Below are 22239 nucleotides of genomic sequence, written 5' to 3'. Positions count from 1 at the left end.
ATTATAACTATATAAAACATATGCACAGACACAAACAATGAAGGGAACACATAATTATTTTAATCATACTAATGGATAGATCTTTTTCTTTAAATATTCCTTATAGAAAACAATGTTTTTTACAAATTAAAAAGTTTATAATAAAACATTTAGGAACCATTGGTTTAATCAATATATTATACCTAATGAACAAAAATAAAACTTTAATTGCTTAGTAAGTCTTTCCTACAAATAATCATTTATTCTCTACTTTTTTTGGAAGCTGGGTAGGAACAATCATGACTTTTTATTTTATGAACAATACAAACAAAGCAGAGGCCTTCTCCATCCTGAACGATTCAGTCCTAAAATCATTAGATGGAACAGAACAAGGTGGAGAAAGACAAAGGGGCTGAAAGTGAGGTGTCCCAACCTGAATGGGATGAAGAGCATCTAATGCAGGAGAGTGGCCTAAGTGGAAAATAAGAGCCCAAGTCGGGCAATGGGGATGTCCAGTGGGACATGACAAATCATGAACCCAGAGCGAGGTGGGATTCCCAGAGAACATAGTCTGTATCTCTCCTGAATTATATATCATTATATTAACACTAGAGGCCCAGTGCATGATTGAATCATGCACGTGTAGGGTCCCCTACACGCTTTCGCTTTCGATCACGGGGGAGCTGGGTGCCTGTCCGCTGGTGCACCAGGCCTTACAGAAGCCTCTGGTGTGGCGGAGGCTTCTGAAAGGCCTGGTGCCTGAGCGGACAGGCACCCAGCTCCCCCACTTTTGATGGTCCCCGGTGGGACATGAGCTCGCTGCCCCAGAGGCCCCTTCTGTGCCGCAGCACAGCCATGGCGCAGACGCTGAGCTCGAGCCGCGCTGGCGACGCGAGCTCAGCGTCCCGCCAGCCCAATCGGCCACCCTGGCCACACCGAGTCCCGCCCCCCCCCCCTGCGCCTCCTGGCCAATCGCGGGCATAGCGAAGGTACGGTCAATTTGCATATTTGTCTATTACTAGGTAGGATTGAATAGCTGAAATAAGTTTCATATAAATAGCAAAAACAGTCTCATTAATTCAAAGGAATGTATCTGGATTTATGAGAAATAACAAGGTTCTCTGTTTCAACTGAGTTCATAAATGGAAAACATTTTAAAACTAATATATGAGCCATGTGTCCCTTTCAAAACTTGAATATTCCACAGCAAAAAAAAAAAAATACTGTCACTGTACAAAAAGGCACATACATAAAACTTCACCCTAGTTAAGTGGTCGGCAAACTCATTAGTCAACAGAGCCAAATATCAACAGTACAACGATTGAAATTTCTTTTGAGAGCCAAATTTTTTAAACTTAAACTTCTTCTAACGCCACTTCTTCAAAATAGACTCGCCCAGGCCATGGTATTTTGTGGAAGAGCCACACTCAAGGGGCCAAAGAGCCACACGTGGCTCGCGAGCTGCAGTTTGCCGACCAGGGCCCTAGTTCATCATGTATCACAGTGCTAGAATAAGGGTACCCATCGTATCAGAAAATGAGGCAGGGCTAGGTATTAGCAAGCAGCATGAGGCCAAAAACAAAGAAATAATTTCATGTGATTTACCAATTTATTTTCCCCTGCAGACTTTAACTTCTCCTGCAGTTTTATGGTGGTCTGTCGGATCCTTTCTATCTCTTCCTGCTGTTTAAGAATCAGTTGTCTTTCCTTCCGAGCTGCCTTATTGGCTTCTTGAAGACGTTTAATTTCTGCCTAAGGTTTAAAGAGTTAGGAGAGGCACTGAGATTTGGAGGAGAAAGGTCCAAAGTAATATTTTAAAAAGAAAATCCAATCATCACATTTAATAAGAATAAACATATACAGTATTTCAAGATAAAAGTAATAACATTGAGAGAGAAACCAAGATGGCGACATAGGTAAACACCTGAACTGCTGCCTCGCACAACTATTTCAAAACTACAACTAAAAGATAAAACGGACATCATCCAGAACAACAGGAAGGCTGGCTGAGTGGAAATTCTACAACTAGAAGGAAAGAGTAAAGCACACTGAGACTCAGAGGAGCTGCGGAAGGCAGAGGTACTAAGGCGCGCACGCAGGAAGGGCTGGCAACTCAGTAGGTGGCTGGCTTTCTCAATCGGGAGGTAGACAAAAGCTCCCGACTGCTCTGAACTCCAGTTCCAGGCGAGACTCTGGGGACCCAGACTCATACGGGGAGAAACTGGACTGTCAGGAAAGAGAAAAGCACACTGAGACTCAGAGGAGCTGCGGAAGGCAGAGGTACGGAAGCGCGCGCACGCGGATAGGGCTGGCAACTGAGTATGCGGCTGGCTTTCTCAATCGGGGGGGGGGAGACAAAAGCTCCCGACTGCTCTGAACTCCAGTTCCAGGTGAGACACTGGGGACCCAGATTCATACAGGGAAAAACGGGACTGTCTGGCAGCGGGCGAAACTCGAGGGCGGCTTTCTCTCAGAGGTGCTTGCAGCGATTACAGCAGGACACTGAGACCCAGGGGCCTCTTAGGGAAGGGCTGACAGGAAGCCATTGCTGTTTGCTCTACCCTGAGATCCCAACCCATTCAAGCGGAGCGCAGAGGCTTTTGCATATGAATGGTCTGGTCCTTTGAATTCTAAACTTACCTAACAAACTGCAGCTGAGTCAGTGAGACCCAGAATATCCAAAAGAAGGCCCAAGGCCCCACAGCAGCTTGCATTGGCCTCATCTGGGCACCTCCAAAACCCAAACAAAGAAGAGGAATCTGCAGATCTATCCATACCTCCTGCTGGGTGGCCTCAGGAAGAGGCTAAATTAGCACCTCCTTGGAGATCCAAGAGCCAGTGTACCCAGGGGTCAGAGTAGGACCATCCAGATTACAACTCCTCAGATACATAAGGGACACACTCAGGGGGCAGACTCAGTGAGCACCAAAGCCCCACTCAAGCAAGTCTTGTCTCATAAGGATGTCTCCAGCACAGAAGTTCTCCCATTGTAGACACAGCTGATCCTCATAGCCAATTGGCCTGGAGGTCAATTCCTCCCAGTGATACCAACAACAATCAAGGCTTAACTACAACAAGACTGTGCACACAGCCCACAGAGGGGTGCACCAAGAGTATTCACCTCAGGTAACTGGGGAGGCTGAGCCACTGGGCCCTATAGGACACCTAGCACACAAAGCCACTCTATCAACTCAGGGAAGCAGCGAAAATGCGGAGACAAACAGGTCACAAATGAAAGAAATGGAGGAAAGCAAACAACTGGATATAGAGTTCAAAAACACAGTTATAAGGTTTTTCAAGAATTTTCTAGAAAAGGCTGATAAATTTAGTGAGACTCTCGAGGATACGAAAAAGGACCAACTAGAAATTAAGCATACACTGACTGAAATAAAGAATAATATACAGAGATCCAACAGCAGATTAGAGGATCGCAAGAATCAAGTCAAAGATTTGAAATACAAAGAAGCAAAAAACACCCAACCTGAAAAGCAAAAAGGAAAAAAGAATCCAAAAATATGAAATAGTGTAAGGAGCCTCTGGGACAACTTCAAGCGTACCCACATCAGAATTATGGGGGTGCCAGAAGAAGAGAGAGAGCAAGATACTGAAAACCTATTTAAAGAAATAATGACAAAAAACTTCCCCCACCTGGTGAAAGAAATAGACTTACAAGTACAGAACCCCAAACAAAAGGAATCCAAAGAGGACCACACCAAGACACATCATAATTAAAATGCCAAGAGCAAAAGACAAAGAGAGAATATTAAAAGCAGCAAGAGAAAAACAGTTAGTTACCTACAAGGGAGCACCCATACAATTGTCAGCTGATTTCTCAACAGAAACTATGCAGGCCAGAAGGGAGTGGCAAGAAATATTCAAAGTGATGAATATAGCAATAACCTACAACCAAGATTACTCTACCCAGCAAAGCTATCATTCAGAATTGAAGGGCAGATAAAGAGCTTCACAGATAAGAAAAAGCTAAAGGAGTTCATCACTGCCAAACCAGTATTATATGAAATGCTGAAAGGTATTCTTTAAGAAGAGGAAGAAGAAAAAAAGGTAAAGATAAAAATGAACAATAAATACATATCTATCAACAAGTGAATCTAAAAATCAAGTGAATAAAAAATCTGAGGAACAGAATAAGCTGGTGAATATAATAGAATCAGGGGCATAGAAAGGGAGTGGATTGACAATTCTTGGGGGGCAAGGGGTGTGGGGGGTGCGTGAAGAGACTAGACAAAAATCGTACACCTATGGATGAGGACAGTGGGGGAAATAAGGGCAGAGGGTGGTGTAGGAACCGGATGGAGGGGAGCTATGGGGGAAAAAAGAGGAACAATTGTAATAATCTGAACAATAAAGATTTATTTTTTAAAAAGTAATAACATTGAAAACTTAGTAAATATTGAAAAAGGAAAAACAAGTCACATAACTTCATCTATCTAAAATAATTTAACATAATCCTTTAAATAATTATAATTACAACAGACTATAATTTCATCTGCCCTTTTTACACTTAATATGCCCTTCACATTTTCTAGTATAAGTTCCTTATAATTTTTTACTATCACTAACACTGCTTAAATGTTTATAATTGTTTCATACTATGGATTATTTCTTTAGTAGAGACTCCAAAAAAATAAGACAAATAAGTCAAAGAGGATGAATTATTTTATTGCCCTTAAAAGATTTGTTTTGTTTTTTTTACCCTTAAAAGTTTTTTTGTTTTGTTTTGTTTTTTCTTTAATGAGAGAGAGAGAAAGGGGGAGAGAGTGGAAGGGTGGTGAGAGGTGGAGGGAGGGATGAGAGGAGGGAGAGAGGGGGGAGAGTGGGAGGAGGGGGAAAGAGAAGGAGAGGGGGAGAAGGGGAGAGGGGGAAGGAGAGAAAAAAAAAAACTACCCTTAAAAGTTTTAAATTTTCTTTCAAAACAGAATTGTCTCCACTTAAAAGCCACCAAAAACATGTAAGACTACATTGCACCAAACTCTCTCTACACAGGATATTATTAAGCTCTCTATTGCTAATTAAGTGAGGAAAAGATGATACACTTCGCTGTTAATAAATGTTAAAATTTAACATAGATTGTCCTTTTTTCAAAAATGTTTTAATCTGTTTTCTTGTCAATAAAAATAAGCATAATAAAGACATTAACAATTTGTTACTTATAATTTCTTGCAATCCTATTTCCTAGGTAAACTAAAAAAATAAAAAAAAAAAAAGGTTATTTAAGAAGTAATCCAACATATAACTCAAATGATTAAGTTCATTGACCATCTAACAAAGTAGTAACTGGCAACAGGTCAATAAGGGAAAAGAAAACTAGAATCTATTGATCCCATACTGACCAGGCAATATGAAATATATTTACATATGTTATTGCATTCAGTCCTCACAACCACCATATGAAGTCTATATAATCTCACTCCTACAGAAAAGGAACTTAAGTCTTACAGAGTTGCTTAAACTTGACTATGATTAAACAATTGCGAGTGACAAAGCTAGAATTCAAGTAATAACAACTAACATTTATTGAGCACTTACTGTGTGCCAAGGGCTGTTCTAAGTTTATTATATGTATTAATTCACTTATTCCTCCCAACAACCCTGCAAAGTATATTATCAGTATTATCCTCAGTTGACAGATAAGGAAACTGAGGCACCAAGAAGTTAAGTAACTTGTCCTAAGTTATGAAACTAATATTGGTAGACTTCGGATTTTAACCCAGGCAATCTGACTCTAGAGCTGAATTTTTAAGCACTACACCATGCTGCCTCTCCAAGATTCACATCCCAGGTGTTTCTGAGTCCACTAAACCAAAATATTTGTCAACTTGTAATTAATATGCCTTAGATATCTATTTGGGAAAACAGTGACTAAAATATATTAATCTAAATAAACTCTTATAAATACCTTATTTTTTTTAAAATATGCATTTCAAAAGACTATTTTATTTTACATACTAAATGAAGGCAGAAGATTTGATTCTATACTGCAGTGATTTTCAAATTTTTTCATTTCCTGGTACACATAAACTAATTACTAAAATTCTGCTACACGCCAAAACATTTATTTTTTGCCAGTCTATAAAAAAAAAGGTATATAATTTTGATTCAAGAACACTGGATGGCTATTGTGTTGGCTGTTGTCATTTTTTCATTTGGCAATCTAAAGGAAAGAGGTCAATAACTAGTCAGGTATTACATGCTTTAAAAATTCTTGCAGCACACAGGTTGAAAATTGCTGCTATATTGTATTAAGTCACCAGTGACTCGTAATCCTAATTTGGAGAAATATAGTACACTACCAAGCAACTCTTGTAATTATAGTAGTATAGGCATAAACAGTAGTGAATATCAATTAAATCTCAACATAATAAGAAAAAGAGATTAGGCAAAATAGTAGATTCCACATCTAACTTGCCTTATGATAAGTTCTCTTACAGTAGTCTTTTTCCTAACATACCTTTTCTTGCTGCAACTTTAAGAGCAAGCCACGCTGTTTCTTCCGAAGTGGGGGCATTTTATCATCTTCTCCTTTGTCTCGGAGATGTCTACAAATATTTCCCATCAAGACAAAGATTAGATTAAATTTCTATTCTAATGTCAATAATTTCAACCACTAAAGTCTCTAAACCAATTAAACATTTTCAAATGGGGAAAACAGTTGCTGCATGCAGCAATTGCTATCCCAACAATTATTTCACTGCACAAGCAATATACGCAAACTAGATTGTGTTCTTTAAAGAGAAAAAAGTTTTAAGAAATTTACAATATAATAAGGAAATTAAGTATAAAATAACAACATAAGAATCAGTTAAGTGAAAAAAGAGAAATGCAAAGAAAGTGTTACATGAGTAGAAGGTCTTAAAAGCAACATGATTCAAATATGGTGGCCATATTTCTAGCTTGTGAAATTGGGTTGATCAAATCAAATTAAATGAAGGAACAAAATCATCTTTAAAAACAAAGCATTTGGTTTTAATGAGAGAAATTAAACAGTGAAAACTATGCTCACTGAAAGAACTTACTTTTTCTGATGCTCTAGCCAGGCTAATTCAGCCTTAGTTTTCTCCTTCAAGGCTTTTTCACGGAGACGCAGAAGTGAAGACTGGTGAGCTGCCCTCATTTCCTCTTCTTTCATATACTGTCGAACCATCTCCATAGTAAACTTAGAAAAGCTATCTTGTCCTCCTGAGAATGGCATGCTCAGCTCCTAATACAGAGAGTTTACTTTGAATTTATCATCATCTAAACCTTTTGGAACATAATTAACTTCATTAAAGGAGGTATGCAGAAAAAAAAGAGGCATGCACTTATAAAATATTATATAAATTTAAAAATTTAAATAAATTAAAAATGTTGCCAACAGCCCAGCTGGTGTGGCTCAGTGATAGAGCGTCAACCTATGAACCAGGAGGTCACAGTTCAATTCCCAGTCAGGGCATGTGCCTGGATTGCAGGATCAATCCCCAGTAGGGGGCATGCACGAGGCAGCTGATCAATGATTCTCTCTCATCACTGATGTTTCTATCTCTCTCTCTCCCTCTCTCTTCCTCTCTGAAATCAATAAAAACTTTTTTTAAAAATATTGACAACTATGTAGAAAATATTATTCACAAAAGGCACGAGAGGGAGTAACATTCATCTGCTAATTTATTCAGCCATTAAATTTTTTTAAAATATATTTTTATTGATTTCAGAGAGGAAGGGAGAGGAAGAGAAAGAGAGATAGAAACATCAATGACGAGGGAGAATCATTGATTGGCTGTCTCCTGCACGCCCCCCACTGGGGATCGAGCACACAAACCAGGCATGTGCTCTTGACTAGAATCAAACCTGGGACCCTTCAGTTCACAGGCCGACGCTCTATCCACTGAGCAAAACCAGCTAGGGCAGCCAGCCATTGAATTTTAACAAACAACCACTGTAGGGCCTGTACCTCCCCAGTGATATAAACATAGTAAGAATTTGTCTTTATTATCCACAAGGTTTACATTTTAGAATGACATACATATAAATTTTTAAATGAAATTAAATTTTTTAAGAGTGGAACAAGTAAAAAAGCTAAAGAGATAACTCTGGCTCAGACACTCAAAGGCCTTAGGAATAAGGTTGTATTCTACTTTGTAAGGAAGGCAAAGCCTAATTTTATAACAAAAATGTAACATAAAATTGGTATCTTAGGAAAATCATTTTGATAGCTAACAACTGAGTTCAAGTACAAAATGTATCTTCACAACTTTGAGAGAACGCATTCACAACTACTTATGAAGGATCTCTATGGGCACACTGAAACCCACCTTGGCAGAAGACAGTGTAGTCTTTTCTGGGGAAGTTTCTTCATCAGAGTCATCATGATGGCCTCTTCTCTTTTCCATATTAAATCTGCGATGACTCTCAGAAGGCAGTAAAGATCGAAATGATTTTTCTTCTATTTCATCTTCTGTCATGGATTCATCAAATTTCAGGGAATATTCTGTTGCAATAGAAGCTGAATCTAAAAGAATATGAAGCAGTAGATTTTATCATTATAACAGTTTTCAGTAGGTACTCAATTAGTGGCAGTTGCTGCCTCTTTATGAGATAATATAATAAACTCATATAACTAATCACTAGCAGTAAGCATGAAATAAACAAAATTCACTTATTTTACAAACAAGTAAAGAACTCTAAAATATCTAATATTAGTACAGGAAATATGGTAAAAGTGTAATGTACTTAATTTACAAAGAGCTCCTATAAATCAATTAGAAAACTAATACCCTATAGAAAATTGAGAAATGGTCATAGGCTACATTCTATCCTGGTACAGGGGGTAGGGAGGAGGGGTGTTTAGTGTGGCTGATGTGTATGTTTAGTTTACTCTTTGTGATGTACGATTCTAGGTTTTGATAGATGCATAGCACCAGACAGTGCATACAACTATATGAACATGCAATACCTTACATAACAGTTGTTTCACACTGAAAGTTCTCCTGTGCTATGTATCCACTTTGTAGTCAATCATTCTTCTTCCACCTAACACCTGGGAACCATTGTTTTCCATCCCTGTAGTTTTGCCTTTTCCAGAATTTCATACAAATGAAATCATACAATATGTAATCTTTGGGGCTTGCTTCTTTCACTTAGTAAAATTCACTTAAAATGCAACCATGTTGTTGCATGAAGCAATAGCTTCTCCCTTTTAATCACTGACTAATATTCCGTTGTATAGATTTACCAGTCTACCCATTCCCCTCATAAAACATCTTGTAGCTTCCAGTTTTTAGCAAATAAGAACAACAGTGTTATGGACATTAGTGATAGGTTTTTGTGTAGACATACGTTTTTAAGTCACTTGGGTAAATACCTAGGCACATGATTGCTGAGTCCTTATAAAATACTGTCTCCAAAGTAGCATTCTGTACTCCCATCAGCAATGAATGCAAGCAAACTCCTGTTGCTCTGCATTCTTGCCACACATTTGTTGTCAGTTTTTTGGATTTTAGCCATTCTAACAGGTATGTTGTAGTATCTCGTTGTGATTGAATTTTCATTTTTCCTAATGACACATGATATTAAATACCTTTCCTATGTCCAGTTGACATTTGTATATTTTCTCCAATGAAGTGACTATTCATTTTTTAATTGGGTTGTTGAACTTTAGGAGTCCTTTTAGAAATTTTGCAGAGAATTCAGTCCCTAACATTCCATCTTCTGGCTCCCCAAAATTCATTCCTTCTTGCTTGCAAAATACATTCACCCCATCCCAAGGGCCTCCAAACCCATTCCAGCATCAACTACACATTCAAAGTCCCATCTAAATGTCATCTAATTAGATATGGGTAAAACTCAATGTTTCCCAAGGCAAAATTTCTTTCTAGCTACGAACCTGTGAAGCAAGGCAAGTTATATGCTTCAAAACACAATGGTGGGATAAGTGTAGAATAGACAGTCAGTCCTATTCCAAAAGGGAAAAATCAAAAGAAGAAAGGGGTAGTAGGTCTCCAGCAAATCCAAAATCTAGCAAGGCAAATTCCATTAGATTTTAAGGCTCAAAAATAATCACCCTTGGCTCGATGCTTTGCCCTTCAAGCCCGCAGAGGTGGCAGTCATGCTTTCCACACCCACCAGAATGGCCTTGCCCCCTCATCCCTGAGTGGTAGCTGCACCCACTCGGCCACTGGCATAGGCTTTGCTCCCGAGGCCCTGAGCAGGGGCAGCCTGGACAATGAAACCAAGGAGGTGGCCCCACCCTCTGAAACCAATGAGTGGAGAGCCTTATACTTGGGCCTTCGTGCTCTGAGCCTGTAGTGGCAGGGGCTACCCTGCTGATATATAAATCAACCTCAGGATCAGTCTTCTATTTTCTTGAAGGATAAGGCATGTTCACAGCTGGGTAGCTCTACTGTCTTATCCAGGGGAACCCCAGAAGTTTGAAAGTCTTCCTAAATTGCATCCCTTCTCTTGCCCTTCAATCCAAATTAGCAGTGTCTCTGCTGGCATATAGTCCTGGCTTCTGTTGAGATGGCTGATTAAATCCAGGGGTAATCTCTTTATGGGGTGATTGTCAAGTTACACCCTTGGCGTTCTCTCCAGAACATGTTTTCTCATTTTTTACAATATGGATAGGCTGAGAGTTTTCCAAATCTTCAAGTTCTAGTTCTTTTTTGCTTAACAATTCCTTCAATTTATCTTTCCTCTCACACTTTACTCTAAGCAATAAGGAGAAACCAGGCCATGACTTCAACACTTGGTTTAGAAATTTCCTCAGCTAAATACCCAAATTCATCACTTTAACTTCCTTTTTATTTCTTCTTTTAAAAAAATAATTTTTATTGATTTCAGAGAGGAAGCGAGAGGGAGAGAGATAGCAACATCAATGATGAGAATCATTGATCGACTACCTCCTGCATGCCCCCTACTGGGGATCAAGCCCGCAACCTGGGCATGTGCCCTGACTGGGAATCGAACCGTGACCTCCTGGTTCATAGGTTTACACTCAGCCACTGAGCCACACCAGCTGGGCTCATCAGAATCACCTTTAATGTCCATATTCCTACCAATAGGTCTGCAAGGCAATGTAGGCTTTTTCTAGCATGTACCTCAAAACTTCTAACCTCTACTCATTAGACAATTCTAAAGGCATGACCACATTTCTAGTATTTGCTATGGCAGCACCTCACTTCTAGGTACCAAGACCTCATTTAATCAGCTAAGGCTGTCATAATTATAGACAGCTACATCTAGATATTACTTCCATTATAAAATGTATAAAAATATCTTAAAGGGTTCTGGAAGCCTCCCAAATCAAGTAATTACACATATATGTGCAAGGAAGTTACCTTTCTCATCAGGAAGAGATGGTACACTGTCACTTCGTAGAGAATCATCCGCAGCAGTCTGAACCTGTTCATCAATAGAACTCTCCGTCTTTCCACCATGAAGTTTCTTCTCATTTTCCTTAGAAGATGGAACTGAAGGACTTTCTTGATGGCTGCTACCACTACTACTTCTGTTTATGAATATTATAGAAACAAACAAACAAATAAAAAAGGCAACAAAATAAGGATAACTTCAAAGTAAAATTATTTGGCTAAGGAAATGGAGGTTATGATCAAGGTACAAAATGATAAAAGATGTAATATAAAGCATAAAAATAGTAAGTAGACATAAGCCCGAGAAGAAACTTTTAGAAAAGATGAATAGGAGAGAGGCAAGTTTCACATTTAACTAGTCACACTGGGCAACCACTATTCTAAGGCTCTCACACCCTATTTTCTTTCATTTTAAAAACCAAGCTACTGGCCCAACCTGCGTGGCTCAGTGGTTGAGCGTCAAAACCAGGAAGTCACAGTATGAATCCCGGTCAGGCAAATGCCAGGGTTGCAGGCTTGATCCCCAGTGTGGGGAGTGCAGGAGGCAGCTGATCAATCATTCTCTCTCTCTCTCTCTCTCTCTCTCTCTCTCTCTCTCTCTCGTTGATGTTTATTTCTATCTCTCCCTCTGCTTTCCTCTGTGAAATCAATTAAAAAACAACAACAATATTAAAAACAAAGACCCAAGCTACTGAAAAGAGACTTCTACTTGGTATTTCCACCTCCTACTTTTCATCAATATCACAATTTACCACACTCTGCTTCAACCCCAACTACTCTACTGGAACTACTCTTCTAAACTTTACCTAAACTCTAATTGCCACATCCAATAGAATATCTGCAACCTTAGATGGTGTTGACCTCTATCGCTTCTTTGAAAGTTCTACTTGCTAAAGCAAATATAAGTAAAATGTTAACATTAGGGTAACCTGGATGAAAGGTAAAGTATAAAAAAACAAATGTATACAGTGCTTATATAATATAGGTTCTCAAGGAATGGCAGCTATATTGTTACATGAAACAACTGTTTTACAAATCAGCAAATTAAATGGGGAAGATAAAACTTTCATTTAAAGAAATGAAATCGAGAAGTAAAAAAAAAAAAAAAGCAATTGTCAGCTACTTATCATACTTTACTACATCAAACGCTTTTCAGAATGTATAAAATATGGAGCGAACTGCCATTCTCTGATACATTATCTCACTGCATTGAGACTTTATCTCCTGGCAATTGATGATAGTCTGGTTCAAATAAACTCACAAACATTAAAACAAAACCCTCTTTTCACCTTCTATCGTGATTCTTGTATCTTGAAGACTCAGAATAACTATCATATGAAGAATACTTCTGATGCTTTGAGTCAGGGGTTCCTTCATTATTGTGAGAGAGTGAAACAGATTGACTTTTCCTACAAAAACAAAACAAAACTGGTTCAACATTTAAAGTCTCTAATAGGACTAAGATTTTAACCTTTTGCACTCGGATGTCGAGTGTGACGGTTATTGAATGTATCAATAATTTGAAATATAAAAAAATCCAAATAAATAAGTTTGTATAAAAAGAAACTCCAGTTTTTTATTCTACTGCCGCACTTTGTAAAATCTGGGGTATTTAAAAAATTAAATCCCGAGTAGAATAAAGGAATCGAGAAATAAGCAAGCAAGTGCAAAGGGTTAATACTGCTCAACATTAGATAAAATCTTGAATGAACAGGAATTATGAAACTTACAAAGTATTTGAAGGCATTCATTTATGAAAAGGTTGTATAACACACTAAAGAGTATCTAATGCCCTGGCTGGTGTGACTCAGTGGCTGGTGTTGGCCTGCACACCAGAGGGTTGTGGGTTTGATTCCCGGTCAAGGGCACGTACCTGGGTTGCAGGTTCAATCCCCACCCCATCAGGTGTGAGTGGGAGGAAACCAATAGATTTGTCTCTCTCATCGATGTCTCTCTTTCTCTTTCTCTCTCTTTCTCTTTTCCTCTCTTTCTCTTTTCCTCTCTTTCTCTCTCTCTCTCTCTTTCCCTACCCTCTCCTTTTCACTCTCTCTAAAAGTCAATAGAAAAAAAATACCACTCCTCAGGTGAGGATTTTTTAAGAAAAGAGTTTTTTCTTTTCTATTATGAGAAATAAGCACAAATCACCCCAAGTATCACCCACAATGAATGTGACTAGTCTTAAAATCTATGAATTAGAGACAGTCAAAATGTGATGTAAAAGAAAGAAGGCACACACAAAACATGATCACATTACCCAGCCCTGCCTAAAACACTCTCTTATGACTTTTCACTGCTCTAGAATAAACAAAATCCTACGGTCTGCAAGGCCCTACCATGATCTGATCTCTGCATCATCTACCATTCTCCCCTTTGCTCTCTGCCTCCAATGCCATCGGTCTTCCTTCCTTTTCTCTTCCTCCCTTTACATGTATTGACCTGTATATTCTTTACCTCCTTTACAACACCAACTCCTTTTCATCCACTGTATCTTACCATAAGCTTTACTTCTTCAGGAAAACTTTCTCTGACCTTCTTATACTCACAGGCTATTCAAATTCCTTTGTTATGTATCTCAGAGACAACTGTCCTTTCTTTCATAACACTTACCTTAGTTTACAGTGATCATTCCTTAAGTGACTATTTGATTAACATCTACCTATCCTCTAGACTGTATTCCCAAAACTGTATTCCCAGCACCCACAAGAGTGCCTGGAACTCAGTAGATACTCATTACATATTTGCAGAATGACTGAATATTAACCTATCTGTTTCAGCTCTGGTCCTCAGTTGCTTCACGAAGTCTGGAGCATGTATCCGCTGGTGGTCATACAGCGTTGCTAGGGGAGCTCCTGAAGCAGTAATGGCATCTGATATATGAGTTCGAGTCAACTCTGCCATCTAAATATGAACACACAAGGCAAAAGTAGATGAACTGAGAGGGAGCAGAGTGTCTTGGGAAGATCACTGGATTGAGAGAGAGCAAATTCTGCAGTAGCAGGTAAATATTATGGGCAAGTCGTTTAGACTTTTTAAGTCTCAACAGCTTCCTTATAAAAATAAAGAGATGAATACAACATGATTTCTAAGGTTTCACCCAGCTATAACAATCTACAAATTAGACAGAAAACATTTAAGTCATATAATGAGCCATAGTAAATAAAAAATTAAATCTTCCTTCAAGAATCAATTCAATTACTGCTTCTTGTCTGAGTCTTTTCTGAGCAACAACGTGAGTACATTTTCCCTACTCTTAGCCACTAGTGCCACTGCTGCGTGTTATTCATTTTGTATTTTTCAACCACTGTCTTGATGACCTGAAGTGTTTTTGAAATCTTTGTTAATGTTGTCTAAAATTTCCCTGAGAAAAGAGATGTTACTTTATACTTATTTGCACAATTCCACAATATCCAACATATAGTAGGTTCATGGCTTATTAATAACAATCATTTCAAAGCAATCCTAAATGATAACTGCTTAAATAAACTGAAATTATATCTATTGGTTATGATATCCTATATAGAGACAGTAGTGAAATTATTTCTAGCTTTGTCCTTGGCACTAACAATACTATAAAAGACACTAACAACCCTGGGTGAAAATGAAACATCTTCATACAAAGCAGATCAGTGGCTCCCTGGACTGAGGTTGGGGACTGACTGCAAAGGGGCATGGGAGAACTTTTTAGAGTGTTGGAAATACTGATTATAGTAGTGTGCATAGGGATGGAAAGATAAGTTGTAGAAATATACAGATACAGGTATCTAGATATTTGTCAAGTCATCAAACTGTATACTTAAAATGGGTACATGTTATTTTTTTGTAAATTATTTATCAATAAAATTAATATCTTTTTATTTTTTTAAAATATATTTTTATTGATTTTTTACAGAGAGGGAGAGGGATAGAGAGTTAGAAACATCGATGAGAGAGAGAAACATCGATCAGCTGCCTCCTGCAAACTCCCTACCGGTATGTGCCCGCAACCAAGGTACATGCCCTTGACCGGAATCGAACCTGGGACCCTTGAGTCCTCAGGCCGATGCTCTATCCACAGAGCCAAACTGGTCAGGGCAAATTAATATCTTTTTAAAAAGCTTACTCAAGGGCAGAAATTTAGAGTTCATCTTTTTTTTCTGCCTCTATAAGTTCAAATGTACAAGACACTGCAATAAAAGGCCAAAGTTATTCAGACTGACTAAAAAGAACTAAGAAGAAAAGTGTTCTCAGTGGCTCTCACCTCGCAGATTTGGCGTGCTGCGTCTGTGGTAAGGCGAGCAGTCTCTGTTTGCTGAGCAGCTATTTTACAAGTTGCTTCCTGTAGGACTTCAGTTACATCCCGTTGTGATTTAACCACCTGCTGTAATGACTCCGCATGTACCTGTAAATAAAAGAGGGTAAAAAGAAAACTTCTGTCATGTTACAGAATTTGTAAATTTGTTTTATGGATTAAATGCCTTTCCAAAAAAACAAACAGAAAGAACAATGGGTTTAAAATCGGAAGTCTTAAAAATCACTGCTGGAGTTTAAGTCTTAACTCCACTGGTTGTGAGTTGATGTGACTGTAGATAAGTAACTACCATGTAGCTACCTCAGCTTCCACTTATTAAATTGGGACTACATCCTGACTACTTAATTTCACAGGGTTGCGACAAGAATCAAATGACATGAAATTAACCCATATGACATATTTTACATCTTTTCTTTTTTACTCCTACATAATTTAAAAAATACTAAAGTGATTTCAAAGATACAAATTTAGGTTTAATAACTTTGCTGCAAAATAAGGTACCTGAGCTGCTTTGTTTCGGGTTTCTTCTAACTGTCTCTGACACTCCAGAGTCTCTTGTTCAGCCTTTAATTTCAAAAGGGCCAAGTCTCTTTCATGGCGTTGCTGCTGTGCCTTCAAGATAAAGAAGTGATCAACTATTAATTCTAAGATACTAAACTATTACAACTCAGTGATTACATTAAACCCAGGGCTATTTTCTCAACACAACAACCATTTATCAAAATACTTAGTGACCACCTACTATGTTTTTTTAATTCACCATTAAGATTATTATTTTTTTAATATTATTTTAAATAACAAAGAAAGGGGGGGGGGGGACACAAAGAAAGCTAAAGAAGAAAAACCCACAAATACCTTTATGATCTGAGCCAGAGACACACTTTCTTGCTGAGCAAGTGAAATGCCTCTAACTCTTTCTACATCTGACAGTTGGCGCACTGACTCCTCAATGGCACTCAAGTAGCTCAGTTCAGCTGCCATTCGATGCTGGAGGCCAGCAGGAGAAAAACGTTTAGAACCTGGAGGGCATAACAATTGCCAAATGTGAAATTATACATGAAATTAAATTGCATCTCAAATTTCTAAAATTCATTTCTAATTTTCAGAGCCAAAAACAGTGACTTAGGAGTACAGTGTCTTTTAATAGTTACTTCTTGTGTGTGTGGGCGGGTTGCGTGGGGAGGGGGGGGCGGAGGGGGGGGAGTATGCACATGCATGGGTATGTACATACATATATACCTATAAACACTTAGGGAGTACATACATGCATACATGGCATACATTTTTCAGTGTTTTTGCTAATGCTGGCAAGATGGGAAAAATCACCACTATTGAATCTCTGATGCTTCTTAATATTTATTTTCCTGTACAGTTTCTGTTTAAAACTTCAAAAAGTAATCACATCCATTTGTAAAACCATTTCCCTATAATTCAACTGAAACAAATTTTCCCCAAAATAAGTAACCTTATTTTTAAAATTACAACCGCACGGGTCAACTTGCCTGGTGTTGAAGTCATCATCTCTGTAGTTGCTCTGCTGGCAGCCATGTTCATATCAGGAAAAGCTGCACTAGGCTTGAATCCTGCTATAGTTGGAGGCATTATAACTGAGGACTTAGATCTTTCTAATGAAGTTCCTGGAAGGTCAAACTGCAGCAGTTTCTGGGAACTTGGAGATAGGGGAGAAGTTGGAGTTTTCTGAGACCTTCCCTTGTCTGAGGAGACACTAGAAGATTTGTTTCAAAAAATACATTAGAGAAGGGAAAACTATTTCAGGAACCAGCTAACCAATTTGTAAGAATAGCACGCATTACTTTCTTTATTAACATCAGTTTTAAAAAGCTGTGATTCAGACATTTATTCACTCAACATAGTCACTATGCTGAATGTACTCTGAGCATTCCTCTTGTTTTCATATTTACAGTGGTGAACAAAACTAGGGACAAACCCTGCCCAAAAGGAGTCTCTGGATTAAACTGCCACTTAACTCTTTCCTCTACAATGTAAATGCACCATGAATCATTATTGTAGTATGAAACAAAATCCTCTAATAGCAAAAAATTACAGCCACATAGAAAAGGTAAGATCAAGCCTTATAAAAATGTCTTAACATATGTCTCTGAAAGATAAAAAAAAATCATTTTGTACTAAAAATTAAGAAATGACAAAAACTACTCTTTTGTTACTCCTTTTAACCCAAAAGGGGGGGAAAAAAAGAGTATGCAAACTCCATAATCAATATAAAAATTATATTTCAAAATCTGCTTGAGTCATCTAAGTTGAGCAGGAGAGAAAAGTTCGAGAAAAAAATAAACAATGAGATCAAAAGATTGCTACGCAGTTGTGTTACAAGAGTAAAGAGAACAGTTGAGAAGCAAAAGGTATAGATAAAGGAAATGAGAGAGTTTGTGGTAGCTCAGTGAAAACACTTCGGATAAAGTTAAGTTCTTAGAATTGATGTGTGGGGTAACTGTGAGCTACCAAAGAACCCCAAGGAAAGTAGCTGCTTGGTCAAAGGGTTAAACCAAGAAAATAACTATGGCAATGGCATTTAGAATAGAAAGGTGGGTTGTGCTAGAGGCAGAGAATTCCTGAGGGAGAGAGGTTGTTAATAGTTTACATGAAAGTTGGCCACACTCTAAAATATATATAAAAACTAGAGCTATGAACAAAGCTACAGTACCTATTCATAAAATACAGAAATTCATTAAATGGATTCACTGAACATCAATAATATTGTAACTTTAATTAAAATGAATCACAGTATAAAATATACATTACTTTACCTCACAGAATGCCCAGAAAGATCCTCCAAAGTGCTATCTGTGTCAAGAGTCTGCTCATAATCCTTGACAGAGAGTTTGCTACTGGTCTCAGATTTCTTCTCTTGATGAGAGTCACGTTCTGAGCCAGAGTGTACTTTTTCCTCATCAAGAAGTGAGCTCTGAACATTTCCAGTGAGTGAATCCAGCCCTATAAAGTAAATTTCTTTTAAAGCTGATGCTCAATAGAAGAGACTGAATGGTAATTGATAGATACCCAGATTTCAGTAAAATAATAAGTACAGAACAGAATATTTAAAAGTGGACTTATTTTTAAAATGTGTTTTTCATATCTAAAATAAAGTTCACCCTTCTGTTTTCACTTTAGGAAAGTGAAGTTTCTTCCATTAACATCCCCTATTTGCTATTAAAAATAAATGGTTCTTAAATCAAATGATTAAAAAAGGTAAGTATATAGTACTATTCTATGCCTATGAAAAAATAAACAAAAAGAAGTCTTTCAAGGATAAAACCAAAAGCTGCCAAAAATGTTATCAACTGCCAACTGGACTACACAATCCTTTTGAAAAACTCGAGGACAAGAACTATGTAGCCAAATTCATAAAACTGTTCAGATTCTCTGACTCAGAATGATTTCACCTATAGGAGTATCTTAATGAGATTATGACACCAACAAACAAAAATTATGCACAATATTCCATGAACAACTTTATATAATTTTTTAAAGTTTACTCTACATTTGCAACAGAAGAGTTGTCTAAATTACATAGATAATAGTAAACATTTAAATAGCACTTTTTAACTTAAAATGCACTCCATATACATTACCTGATTGCCTTTAATCATCTTATGAAGTGGGTAGCATAAGCTCATTTAATGGTGAGATAACTAGAGATCTATGAGGCTACTTGCTTAAGGATACATGGTCAATAGCAGAAATAGGACATAAACCCAAGCCTTATGACTCTACATCTAGTGCATTATTCACCTTGATGATATGTCTCAATAGCAGCATGGGAAAATATTTGTTACATTAAAAAAAAAAAGCAGAACAAGGAACTGCATTTTAATGGCAACTAAACAATTTTTTAAAATACAGACATATGGTTAACAATTAAAAGAAAATGGAAAAGTAAAAAAAAAAAAAATTATACTGTACACCCATGTTCATAGCAGCATTATTCACAACAGCCAAAAGGTAAAAGCAACCCAAGTGTCCTTCAACACTTTGATGAATGTATAACAAACACTAAAAAGTGGTATATACATACAATGAAATATTATTTGGCCTTAAAAAGGAAGAACATTCTGACATGCTACAACATGCATGAACATAGAAGACATTACACTTAGTAAAATAAGCCAGCCAGAAAAGGACAAATATTCTATGATTATACACTTATATAGGTACATAGAATAGGCAAATTCATAGAGACACTAAGTAGAACAGCTGTTACCAGGAGTCAGGGAGGGGGGGGTGGCTGGGAGTATAAGCGTTATTACTTAATAAGTGAAGAGTTTCAGTTTGGGATGATGAAATAGTTGTGGAGATGCATAATGGTAATACCTGTACAATAAATAAATTTACTTATTTCTACTCAACTATGTGTGCACTTAACAATGGTTAAATTTCCTAGTCAAATTCATAGAGACAGAAAGACTGGTGCCCAGCGGTTAAGTTCAACCAGGAGGTCACAGTTCAATTCCCAGTCAGGGCTCATGCCTGGATTGCGGGCTTGATCCCCGGTGGGGGGTGGGGGAGGACATGCAGGAGGCAGCCAATCAATGATTATCTCTCATCATTGATGTTTCTATCCCTTTCTCCCTACCTCTCTCTGAAATCAATATAAACATTAAAGAAAAAGAAATATTTTCCTCAAAAAAGTAGAATGGTGGCTACTGGGGTAAGGGAAGGAAGAATGGGAAGTCATTGTTTAATGGGTACAGAGTTTAGTATGGAATGATGACTGCTACTTTAATCTACTAACTATACTTTCAACTTCACTGGGAAGGAGCTTTTTGTACAGAGCATGTAGACACTCCTTTTCACCACCAGATGGAGTACACACAACAAAAATTACACTGATTTTATAACTTGGGGATAAAGAAGAAAGTTTAAAATCATGCTGTGGAAAGTAAAATACAGAGTATTTCTAAGGCACTGTTAGAGGGGATTGGGAATCTGAAAGCCACAAAACACTACCTATACTACATATCATCATATTTTACATTATAAATTTTAAAAACCTATAATGAATCATATTGCTTATACTCCTATTCAATAATATATCATGGTATTTTAAGTTGTACAGTATATTATAGTAAAAGATTTGAGATTCAGAAGTCAGAATTCAGGCTTTGCCAATAACTAACCTTAAATGAGACATTAATGTAAACAAAGCATACAATTGCAAAATAAAAGAATTGAGCAAGATAAGCATTTCACAAAATGTGTTCAATATGACTTCTAATGTCATAACATGCTAGTTGAAGAAATGAGTCTGTGGTCAAATAAATTTGGATAGTACTTCATACTACATGGCCTCACCTTCTTCCTAAAGTAAATAATGCGTATTAGCATATTAGAAGTGTTGATGAATTGGTAGGTAAGAGGCCTGTTTCACTCTTAAAAGTATTTCCCCAAATTTACAGAACCATGTAGTTCTTTCATAAGCCTCAGAACAGCTGTGAAACAGCCTCTCCCACTGAATAAGTTTTTCACAAGAAAAGTTAGACTCTGGGAAGTGCTGATAAAATGACGTCTAATGTTTCTACTAAAGACTTTCAGAATGCTTCCAATCTGCAAGAGAGTTATGACTAGGTTGATGATTAAGAAATAATTTCTGCCCTAACTGGTTTGGCTCAGTGGATAGAGCGTCGGCCTGCAGACTCAAGGGTCCCAGGTTCGATTCTAGTCAAGGGCATGTGCCTTGGTTGCAGGCACATACCCAGTGGGGAGTGTGCAGGAGGCAGCTGATCGATGTTTCTCTCATCGATGTTTCTAACTCTCTATCCCTCTCCCTTCCTCTCTGTAAAAAAATCAATAAAATATATTTTTAAAAAAAAGAAATAATTTCTGCTAGCACTCTCATATTGGAAGTATAAAATGACACTGGCTTTCTGAAGAGTTATTTGGCAAAATGTATCCAAATTTTAAAGATGGCATACTGTTTGCCCCATTAATTAACTTCTAGGACAGTGATGGCGAACCTATGACACGCGTGTCAGCACTGACACACGTAGCCATTTCTGATGAAACATTTGCTGCTCCTGAGGATGAAACATTTGCGAAATAATGTTTTTTCCTCAAAGTGACACACTACCCAAGTTATGCTCAGTTTTTTGGCGAAGTTTGACACACCAAGCTCAAAAGGTTGCCCATCACTGTTCTAGGATATTCCCTTAAAGGAAAGAACCAGACTAACGCATAAAGATACATTTATAGCCCCAGCTGGTTTGGCTCAGTGGATAGAGCATCGGCCTGTGGACTGAAGGGTCCACAGGTTCGATTCTGGTCAAGGACACCTGCCCAGGTTGCAGGCTCAATCCCCAGTAGGGGCGTGTAGGAGGCAGCCCATCAAGGATTCTCTCTCATCATTGATGTTTCTATCTCTCTCTCCCTCTCTCTTCCTCTCTGAAATCAATAAACCTTTTTTTTTTTTTAAAAAAGGACATTCTGACACATGATACAATACTGATGAAACTTGAGGGCATTACACTAAATGAAATAAGCCAGACACAAGAGGATAAATATTGTTATGATGCCACTTAAATGAAGTACCTAGAGTAGCCAAATTCATAGAGATAGAAAACAATGGTTAGCAGG

The 22239-nt window shown here is 37.7% G+C and overlaps 1 protein-coding gene across 4 annotated transcripts in view; it reads right to left on the bottom strand.

The window, feature by feature from the left end:
- CEP350 (centrosomal protein 350) overlaps positions 1-22239 on the bottom strand; it is a 119508-nt gene that overhangs the window by 42860 nt on the left and 54409 nt on the right. For 3 of the 4 annotated variants that reach the window (XM_008145908.3, XM_054712289.1, XM_054712288.1), the window contains exons 15-26: positions 18417-18603; positions 17133-17356; positions 16486-16649; positions 16132-16242; positions 15580-15720; positions 14104-14240; positions 12632-12751; positions 11310-11479; positions 8286-8482; positions 7014-7198; positions 6449-6536; positions 1585-1731 (exon numbers count right to left, since the gene is read on the bottom strand). In XM_008145908.3, coding sequence (XP_008144130.2) covers positions 1585-1731; positions 6449-6536; positions 7014-7198; positions 8286-8482; positions 11310-11479; positions 12632-12751; positions 14104-14240; positions 15580-15720; positions 16132-16242; positions 16486-16649; positions 17133-17356; positions 18417-18603 — 1871 coding nt within the window. The remainder of the gene's footprint in view (positions 1-1584; positions 1732-6448; positions 6537-7013; positions 7199-8285; positions 8483-11309; positions 11480-12631; positions 12752-14103; positions 14241-15579; positions 15721-16131; positions 16243-16485; positions 16650-17132; positions 17357-18416; positions 18604-22239) is intronic. The other variant, XM_054712290.1, reaches the window with a different exon arrangement.

The sequence above is a fragment of the Eptesicus fuscus genome, chromosome 22 (assembly GCF_027574615.1).
Source record: "Eptesicus fuscus isolate TK198812 chromosome 22, DD_ASM_mEF_20220401, whole genome shotgun sequence".
NCBI classification, from domain to species: Eukaryota; Metazoa; Chordata; class Mammalia; order Chiroptera; family Vespertilionidae; genus Eptesicus; species Eptesicus fuscus.
The sequence above is the reverse complement of the archived record's forward strand: the minus strand, read 5'-3'. Positions and strand labels throughout refer to the sequence as shown.